Here is a 10,287-nt window from a genome sequence, read left to right as displayed (position 1 = left end):
TTTGATTTTTTTGGTGTTGGTTTTTTTTTTTCCTCCACACAGAAGCTACAGCTAAGACCTTCAAATACTAGCTGTACCTGAAATCAAGGACAAAACTAGCCACTTAAGTTTCTGATCTCCCAGTAGTTCTATCACTCTCTGAAAAAGTTCTGCTACCATCCCTTTCTGTTCTGATAGGGTAATACAGAGATTTCTTCAACCACACACCTGAGGCCGAGTTGTCTACCAAACTCTTGGTAGAGATGACTGTTATTCCTGCACACGTTGCCTCTTTCTTATAAGACAAGTCCCTTCGATACTCCCTCTTTCAACACCTATTTCATGCTACCATCCCATTTGCATTCAGTACTTCTGAAACAGCAACACTAACTTGATTTTTCACCTTATTTCCTGCCCTGAAAGGCTGTGCACTGGCTTCTAGAAAACACTGTAGCTCTGTGACAGTGGATACTATGCCCCAGAGAGCAGGGCTGTTGGACCTGAAGCTGTAACAAGCCCAGTCTTTGCTAAAATAAGTTACTAAGTCTTGTGCACAGAAATATAATTCAAATAGAAGCAAACTCAATTTCTGAACAGAGTTTATTTACACAGAGTATCTCAACTATTAGGGCACCCAGCTTGATTTCCTTTTCTTGATGTGTCTCTATTCAAACCACAGGAAAAAACAAGTAAACCTTAAGCTTGTGCCCACATCATGGCATCTCAAAGTTAGTAATCAACCTTCAGACCTCCTGGGACACCTTCCATTCCTCTGTTCCAGGACAGCAACAAGCTGACTGGTGCACGGGCAGCTCACGCTCAGCCCTGTCCCTGTGCAGGCATTGGGCTTCCCTCAGGGCAGAGGGGGATGCCTAGACAGGGGTGCCCTCGGGGGCCTGTGGGGCTGCCGCCCGCTGCATGTCCTCCCGGTAGCCCTTCAGGAGCTGGTTGAGCAGCGTCTTCTCAGTGTCACGGCGCGGGCGGATGAGCGGTGGGAAGGGGTTCCCCTTGAGCTCAATGACTGCCATCTTGGCACGGTCAAGGTCATCCCGGTTGGGAATCTGCAGCAGGCGGGTGTAGCTGCCAGGGTGCGGCTGGAAGCGGGGCGCCAGCACCTTGAACAGCTTATGGATGAGGTCCTTCTCCTGTAGGGCGGCACAATCAGCTCCAGCACCGCGGCTGGGGGTGGGGAAATGAGGGATTTGGGGGGGGGAGTGGGGTGGGGTGGTGTACTTACCGTCAGCCAGAAATTCGCCATGCGCATGGCACGCTCATTGGTGTCCCCCAGCTTGGCGTACTCGATAAGCTGAGGGGAGGAAGAAGGCAGAGCCGTTAGGGCCCTTCGACCGCCCGCCGCCAACCAGCCCCCCCCTGCCCGGTCAGGCCCGGCCGCTCACCCGCTCGGCGTAACCCCGCATCTCGTCGGCCCGCGCCCAGGGCGCCTCGATGCGCTCATGCCGCACCAGCGCCGTCACCAAGTTGCGCAGCAGGTCGAGGCGCGAGCGCGGGCCCAGCCCCAACCGCCGGTGCACGCGCCCGTGCGAGATAGCGGCCGCCACCGACAGCCGCATCCCGCCGCCCTCCCGGCCCAGCCGACGCCACGGCCACCGCCGCGGGGCACCGTGGGAGGAGCATCCCGGCAGCCCCCGCGCGCCGCGCAGCACGCCGGGAGTCGTAGTTCGCTCCTACCCGTGGGCGAGACTAACAGCTGCTGCATGGAGCGGGGCAGAGGGCTGCCTCCGGGCTGGACGGGAAGCGGAGCCCGGAGCCGCCGATCGAGAGGTCCGGCCCCGGTCGGGTCGGCAGAAAGGGCCCAGCGAGCCCCCGCGTTGAGGCTGTTCGCCGCACGCCAGTGATGCCACAGCGCGCAGGCGCAAAGGAATCGGCTCGCCTCTGCGGGGCATTCTGGGCGAGGCGGCGCCGCGCGGCATGCCGGGAGCTGTAGTTCCGTTCCCGCAGGGCTGCCCGCCATCTTCCGCCGCCATCTCCCCGCACCGTGGGGCCGTATCCCGCCACAGTCAGCTCGACGGTGTAACAGCCCTGTTGCTGGCTCTGCCGCTTCGGAGCGAGGCCGTGGCTGTGCCGACGGGAAGGAAGGGTGGATTCTAAGCGGAGGAAGGAGAGCAGCCGGCCTCCCTGCTGCCCCTCACCGCATCTGGGGTTGAAGTGTGGGTCACCGCCCTCACAGGATGCTCCTGGAGTTGCGGGGAGGGGCTCAGCCAGGCGCGAAGGGCAGGCGAGGCTTGCCAGAGCCTTCGTCTTATTCCTCTTTTTTTCCCCGTACCAGTGGTAGGATGCCAGAGGAGCTTCGGACCCCCGTATTGCATCCCCAGACTGTGCAGAGGCTGTGTACGCTGGCAGCATCGGGTAAGGCTGCTGGAGTCAGACTCATGCCCTCATGTGGCGCAGGAGCCACCATCCTAATAGTGGAGGTGGGTGCGTGCCTAATTTCCACAAAGACAGAAACCCACCTTATTCTGCAAGAGATCTTGCCCCCATAGTCCTCCTGGCAGCGCGTATGGTTCAGCCCCAAGAAAAATACTAAAAGGCAGCGTAAGGAGGTTGCCTGCTACTTGTTTCTTCTAGCCAACGTTTCTGTAGTTCAGAGAAAGGATGCATAACAAAAGCAGCTACCAGCAGCGTACGAAAAAATATCTTTGTTATTATGAATACAGCATAAAATCACAATCATTTTACATTTTAGTATTTCATATACTTATATAAATAAAGTGAACAGTATAGTTATTGGAATGTGTAATATGAACAAACATATGGATTTTATTGTGAAATTAACAAATTATTGGACCCCACCCCCATCTTTTGTTGCTTCTCTGGGTCTTAGCTTATTCACTTCTAGGGAGAAGGTTACTCAAGCTGTGATGCCACAATAACTCCAGGCTTTACCTTAATTCCATTTACAATCACTTTTCCTCCCCTTTTCTTGATTTAGGCTGACTATATAGGAATTCTTCTGTGTAAGTACTCCAGCTTTGCAAGAAAGACTGATCCCCTATGTACTTGGCACAGTGTTGAAAGAAAACATTTTCCAAGCTTTATGATTTTGTCAAACCCATTAACAATCAGCATTTTCCCATCACTACACACTCTTGCAAATGTTTCCATTAAATATATTTCTAATATTAATAAAATAACAAACTCTTTATTAACTTTCTGCTTATAACTTGATGTCTTAACATCAAAATAATATTTCTTTCTAATAAAATTATACATAGTATTTGTATGAAACAAAGTTATCATGTGCATGAGCCTAGTAATGAAACTAGGCGTAAGTGTAGATGTTTCTACATTCTTATTTTGGATTCCTGGGGGAGTTTGTTATTTTTGGAGCCACAGAGTAATAGTTAATTTACAAGGTGATGACTTCGCTGGCTACCTGGTACTGAAACTCAAGATTGGAAATGACTCTTCTGCCCTGGCTTTATAAAACTTTGGGTATGCAGAAGAAAATGTCACTTTTCTATCTGAGTCTCTTTATGTGTTTAACCAGAAATCTTAATGAAATGTTTCTGATACAATGTATTATGAAAGGTATCATACAATTATTCAGAAATAATATGAGAAAGGTCTATACAAAGATCTTAGCTGGACGCAGGCAGAAGGCTGAACCTTGCAGCCAGCTGTGCTCAGAGATGCTGTCCCTGCGGGAGGAATTCCCGTGTCATGTCAGGTGGACTTATCTCTACCACAGTGTCCCCTCCTTGCTGCTGGGACTCAGCCAACAGCTTTGGGGTAGGGAGTCTGGAAAGAGAAGGGTGAAGCACACAGACAAACCCAAGGAACACTTTCCTTCACCTTTGTTATGGAATAAGCACGTCTGTTGGAAACCCAGCTCTAGGCTGTGAAAACCAACGATGCAGACTCCAGAAAGGGAAGTTATTGAGGTCTCCATTCAGAAACGCATGTAAACAGGTGCCATATCATATGTTCATGACCCTGTAGGACAGCTTTCTGTACTTACAGTGAAGTATGTATTTTATTGACTTTTCTGGTCCAGTCTCAGAAATTCCCTTCCCTGGATATTTACGCACAGTAGGGCAATTGTCACCTACACCTGAATTTGATGGTCAAACTGTAGGAACTCCTCATTTGGTATTTGTCTATATTTGGGAAAGTAGAGCTTTTTGTGTGTTTTTCAAAACACATCTTCTTGTGGGCAGGGGGCAATAGAATTTAGTTGTTATGTAGGAAGTGTCTCATCTAACTCATTGTTCAGTATCTGATGGTCAAAAAACCTGCAGCTACTAATTCTGTAGTGGGAATCAACCTGATCCAGCAGGTGATGGGGTGTGGTGGTAAACATATGCAAGAGTTACATAATTTGCAAGAGTTACAAATATAACATTTGACATTTAACAAATTTACTTAGATTGCATATTCATGAGCAATGTTATTTAGACCTGGTTGCCTGCTTGAAATTAAGAAAATAAGACATAAATACATCAGTTCATGATGTCTTACGAGGTTACTTTTAGCCTGCTGCATCTAAGACCATCCCTGTTTTGGCCACAAGTTCCTTCTGCAAGTCTCACTGATTTCCTTATTATGTGATTGACAAGACTACCTGGATCTGCAGCTGCTGGCAGAGCTCCTCCCGGAGGAGAAGCCCAAAGACCATAGGGTGAGAGGACTGTAATTTTTTCTAAGCTATCCCAGTGACTTAGTGATTGTTTTGTCAATATTGATATACATATCATGTGAAGAGGAATACAGAACTTTAATGTTCTTAAAGCTAATGCCCTTCCTTGTCGCATAGTGATAGTGAAGAGTTGGGAAACAGTCAGAGGAATGAACACATCCTTTAAGATAATATACAAAAGATACAAAAGGTCTAGACAGCCAGCTAGACATGACCTGTACCGGTGCTGTGGATTACAACAGCTATCTTTTGGCCCAGAGAATATGGAAGGGAATCCAAACCTTTATGGGTTATCTGAAAAGGGTCTGCTTATATTTTCACCTGTATTTATTCTATTAGAACATGCAAGCCCTGAAAAACATGGCAAAACCAGAAGTTTTTCTTCGCATTTGCAACATGGACATGACCCAGCACTAAACATACTGTAGAAGTAGCAGCTACACAGATAAAACATTGAAGTTTTGTGCTTAATATACTCCTTTATCGTATCCTTCTAAGCATGGCAAAGTCCTCAGCAGCTGTGGTAATCCAAAAGAAACGATCACGTATATCATCCATGAGGTATGGTCTAACTTGTGCATCCAATTTTCCAGTGTAAAAAAAGGGCACTCCCTTTCATCCCTCCTCACAAATATAGGATCCCATGTGCAGTACCTCACCTTAGCCATCCTCATACCAGTTGAAATGTTTTGTCATCTGCACTCCTGCACCTACTCATATTCCTCATATACCCAGCCAGTCAAATACACTGCAACTCTCTGTTCCAGTTCCGTGAATGCCATTTAGGTCGCTTTCATGCAGCAGAGGAACAAAACAGGTGGAAGCTCTTTGCAAACATGAGGCCTCTCTCTGGTCTCAATTTCACTTGGACTTCAGCATTTCACCAAGGAAGACATGCACATACAGGAGGTCAGAATCTGACTCTTTCTGCAAGGCTGGGATTGATTTTGTGCTTGCCAGTAAGCCTACTTGATTCACTTATGTTGGTTTTCCTGCTTTATACATCCCCTTTTCTCTTGTTCATCTTTGTAATATTATCCAGGATGAATCTATTGAGGAAAGGAACTGGCTTTCACACTGAGCAGTGAGAGAACAGTAAGAGAAAAGTAGTGTTAGTTTAGGACAAACACATCTTTTTGACTGTCTTTGAACAATACTCTAGCAACAAAAAGCCCAGTAATTTCCAGATCAAGAAGCAGTGCCCTTGTATCACTGCTTCACCATATTCTTTTTGCCTTTTTCTGCCGTGGTGGGGCATAATAGAAGAAGACACTTCACTTACAGCTGATGTCTGCTGTGATGCAGGGATGCACTTTTCACACTCTCCTAAGCCTGGGGACAGTAGATGCAGACTTGAGTTCAGTGGTATAATATATTAACATATATAGAGTAACTGTGGAACAAGGTTTTCATTATTGGTGTCGTTCAGGGATGATGTTCAGCTGCCCCTCTACCCCTGGCAAAATTTCGGTATTGAGTCATTTGGACACAGAATGCAAGGTAGGCAGATGAAATGCTGTGGTCTGCACCATTAGCTAGAGTGTGCCTTAAACGTATTACATACTAAGAACGTTTTCTTGATAGTCTAGGTACAATGCATAGTGCAGGCTTGATGGTATGGAATTACTGCAAGGAGGCTACCATGAACCAGGAAAGCTACAGTACAGGCAGCATGGTTGGGGAAAAGCAGAGAGAAAACTGGGAAATAATTTTTTTTTTTTTTTTTCACATTGTCAGTGCATTTTTATATTGAAGAACTCTAAAGGGCTCTGTTTTTCAGTAGGCACAGCTAAGGATGGGCTGCCTTCTGTATCCTGGAATCTCTGGGTGCTGCTCGTGGTTTGTAGTCTTCTCCAGATCCAAAATCTACTGTGTCATGATAGTTTGTAAATTCCTGAGGTAATGGAAACTCCTCTGTTGATGAATGAGTCCTGTGTCCAAACACTCTCTCTTGCAGCTCAGCGATGTCGTTTCTGATGTCTGCCATCATCAGCAACAGGAAATCAAATGAACCCGGTGGGCCCTGCAGTCACAAGGCACAGTCATTAATAATCACTTTGCTCTTACGGTTTTCAAACAGGTTGACATAATTCCTCTTGCAAGGGTAACTCAGTAAAATACTGCTTCATATCAATTGCCAAAAGTTAATGGTCTGGTTTTGAATCAACCTGCTCAGGAAACAATTTTCAAAAGAAGGCAAATGGTTTTGCAGACAGAGCCTACATTTACAAGATGCTTAGTCCCTTTGTTAGTTAACAATTCCTTTGCTATATCTGCCTCCTAAGAGTATCTTGACACCTCATGGGAATAGAAGAGATAAATCTTGGTTCCCTGTGTTCCTTCTTATTAAACTGATGGAAATTACATTCTTAGAATGACTAATAATTGTTATTTATTTTTAAAAAATTCTCAAGAATGCTGGTATTGAGAAGGTATCTTTTCAGTATAGTAACCTCACTGCTGTCCGTCACTTAATATATTGGTAATTACAATGTAGAGATTGTCTATCTGGTTTTACCTGACTTTAGAAAATCGTAATTTCTTTTTAGCTGACTTCATACAGTAAAGTACACTGTTTAATACTGAGCACACCCTGCTGGACACACTTTTAAAAATCCATTCCACCAAGGAGAAAACACTGTAAGAAATAATTTTTTAAAGAATTTCACCTGAAAGCAATTGTAAGTACTCATCCTTCTCCTGATGACTAGCTCAAAGCCTGTAACTTCCCAAATCCCAGAGAGAGACGAGGGGCAGGATTTTAAAAGGTTCCGTGGGTCAAACTCCCTTTAGGAGCAGTGGCTGAACTGTACTAACTAGCACTTGCATGGGATCTCATGCTACTGCTTTGTGAGGATGTTCTCCTGCTGTTGTAGGGCAGAGGTGCACTTACTGCCTTCAGTGTCACACCCAACAAGGGAAGAGGTGTGTAGGCAAAACCACTTGGATGTAAACAGGTAATTATTTTCTTTCCAATTATATTTTCTGTGCATGTAAGTATCTTTCACTGTGTTCTTGACACAGGAGAGATTTTTCTTTTTTTTTTTTTTTTCTTTTGGCTGACCTGTTGTTAGTAGTCAGCATCACTGTTGTGGAAATTCCACCTGTGAGCAATACTTACAGGTATCCCCTTTGGTCCTGGTGCACCTCGCTCCCCCTGTAATTAATACCACTTCAGTTAGCTTGCTGTGACTAAAGGAAATGAAAAAAAAAAATCACAGTTTGCCTCTGCAAACTGCCTTGCTTACTGTCCAGAGATCAAGAATCATCATCTTACGCTTGCTCAGAAAAAGAAAAGAAAGTGAAGGAGGAACGCAAGGAAAATGCTACTGATTCCAGTGGGAGCAGACTGGGCACTTCTGATATTTCTCCTAGACAGTAACAAGCAAACCAATTAACAGGAGAAATTCACAAAAGAGCAATCTAAAGAAGTGGGCTAAAGCATCAATGTTTCTTCATGCAAAAACCAAAAGAGGTGCAGAGAAGGGAGGCTGCTTGACAGATAGCCTGGCAGGGCTATTTGCAAGACTTAAGGAATGGCAAGCACAAAATAGCAGAAGGAAGACATGAAGGATGGGACAACAGGGCATTTTCAGCTTAGCAAAGAAAAAGAGATGGTAAAAGGGTGTGACTACAAGTATGTAGAGGGTCTCTTTTGCAAGCCTGCATTACACACGTGCATATGCCCACGTTATGCAAAACAGTACCTCTCCTCACCTTGCTACCATCTCTCCCTGGGGCTCCTGGTGGGCCCTGCAAGAGAAAAGAAAATGTTCACAAGGATGTGAGAAGTTGTGGAGCTAAGGCCAATTGTGCAATGCGTGATGGGAGATGAGAATACTGACCACAGGGCCCCGTCTGCCCTGCTTAATATGTGATATGTCTGGAGATGGGCCCATAGGTCCCATTGATCCACGAGGGCCTGGTTGTCCGGGAGGTCCAGGTGACCCAGGAACTCCTTGACTCCCTTTTGGTCCTGGAGCCCCTGCAATCGACAGCAAAGGTTAAATGCCAGGGAAAGCCTTCAGGACACTTCATCAGTGCAAGCAGTGGGGACTGGCCAGTTTTTGAACCACCCAATGGGCCGGTTTAACACACCCAAATCCACAACAACACAACCAACACAGTGGTCCTCTGAGATGACATTGCTCCTTGTCACAGTAGCTACAAGAGAGGTTCACAAAACAATTAAACCTTGTGTGTGCAAAGAAGCCAAGACTGCCACTGCCAGGTGGTTAGGGACACAGACTGGGAATGAAAAGAAAAGCAGAAATGCCTCATTTTCACACAAAGAAGAAAAGAACAGGTCACATTTGAGGAACATATCATAAAAAGAAAGACTTGGAAAACTCATGGGAATGTTGGGTTGAAGGCATCTACATGACTGGCACAAAAGCAAGCCCTTTTCAGTGGTGGGTTGCACCTCTCTTTTGCCTAATATGGTAGCCAATGTCTTAGGGGCAAAAAAGGCTCTGTTACTCCATTTTGCTTTATATCCTTTTCAGCTTCTGCTGGTTCAGCAGAGAATGTTATTTCTTAGGAAGCACACAGGCAACAAAGCATACATTTAGGTGGAGAACACTATAAAAAGCAAAACAAAATCAGGCACCTGAAACAACATTTGCACAAAATAAAGACCATTAAAGTCTCACTAGCTGAATTGCTTTATACTTGGAGGGTAAAGCACTTTTCTTCATACTGAAGGCCTGTGAAAGACATAGAAAATGAAAGGCAGAGAGTAAAAAGGGTTCAGCAGGACAGAACACGTGCAGTTAGGGTTTTCGAAAGGAGTAAAATCAAGTTCAGTGATGAACCTCTTGGAATCCTCCTGAAGACCCATCTGCACTGTTGCTGACAGGGCAGAGGAGGAGGTGAGCTGGGGTGGTTTTCAAGTTGAACACATAATTCTACAGTACCTTGGACAGCTCAGTCATGGGGAAACCGGGTGGAAGACCTGCAGGGTCAGGCCTACGTTAGAAAGATTGCAAGGTGACGCACTGTACAGTTCAGAATCTCTGACCATATTGTCCTTGCACTTATGATATACTGAAGACTGAACATACTCGTCCTCCAAGAAAATGAGGTAAAGACTCAAAAAGCAAAGCAAGACTGCAAAAGTGGGGATAAATGTGGGGGCAGTTCAGTAGGGAGTAAATCAAACCTCTTAAGGAGTATCTGCTAGTCCTCTGTAAGAATATTCCTGAAACCCAGCACCATGCTAAATTTCCTTGGATATATCGCTAACCCAGAATTAGGTCTGCATTCAACAGAGTTTGCATAGTTTTTAGCATCACTGGCTGCTGGTTGCAAGGTGTCTGGCTTAAGTTAGAACTTTAGGAACTCTCTGTTTTTCTCATTGTTTCAAGCTATACCTTAGCAAAGAAGGTGTGAGTGGAGTTTTACTTTTCAGATTCCTTTGAATCTGGAACACAACATGAAACCAACAAACGAATCCTTGCAAAACCAGACGAGGAAAAATAAAACAGTTGGCACAAACCCCCACAAACTGAAAGCACATTTTCTGCTCTACTAATGACAGTGAGCTAAAGCAACAGGTATTCCTGAAATGAAACGGAGAGTGTTTTAAGACAGAGTTAAAGTACAGGAAATAACAACTGAAGCAGGTGAGATATCCCAGGGAGAGGGAGAAA

At 45.4% G+C, this 10,287-nt stretch overlaps 2 protein-coding genes across 2 annotated transcripts in view; both read right to left on the bottom strand.

Annotated features, from left to right (window-relative positions):
* Positions 1-561: 561 nt before the first annotated feature.
* Positions 562-1,550, bottom strand: MRPL17 (mitochondrial ribosomal protein L17). Its single transcript, XM_086479843.1, has 3 exons — positions 1,377-1,550; positions 1,217-1,285; positions 562-1,124 (listed from the first exon to the last, which is right to left on the bottom strand). The coding sequence occupies exons 1-3, from the start codon at positions 1,548-1,550 to the stop codon at positions 852-854; spliced, it is 516 nt and encodes a 171-aa protein (XP_086335969.1). The 3' UTR covers positions 562-851.
* Positions 1,551-6,425: 4,875 nt separating this feature from the next.
* The window catches only part of CCBE1 (collagen and calcium binding EGF domains 1), a 97,982-nt gene continuing 94,120 nt past the window's right edge, over positions 6,426-10,287 (bottom strand). The window contains exons 8-11 of the mRNA XM_086479991.1: positions 8,482-8,621; positions 8,354-8,389; positions 7,758-7,793; positions 6,426-6,659 (exon numbers count right to left, since the gene is read on the bottom strand). Of these exons, the coding sequence (XP_086336117.1) occupies positions 6,426-6,659; positions 7,758-7,793; positions 8,354-8,389; positions 8,482-8,621 (446 nt within the window). The remainder of the gene's footprint in view (positions 6,660-7,757; positions 7,794-8,353; positions 8,390-8,481; positions 8,622-10,287) is intronic.

Source organism: Leptosomus discolor, chromosome Z (assembly GCF_034619465.1).
Source record: "Leptosomus discolor isolate bLepDis1 chromosome Z, bLepDis1.hap2, whole genome shotgun sequence".
Taxonomy (NCBI): Eukaryota; Metazoa; Chordata; class Aves; order Leptosomiformes; family Leptosomidae; genus Leptosomus; species Leptosomus discolor.
Note: the sequence above shows the minus strand (reverse complement) of the source record. Positions and strands in the feature narration are given on the sequence as shown.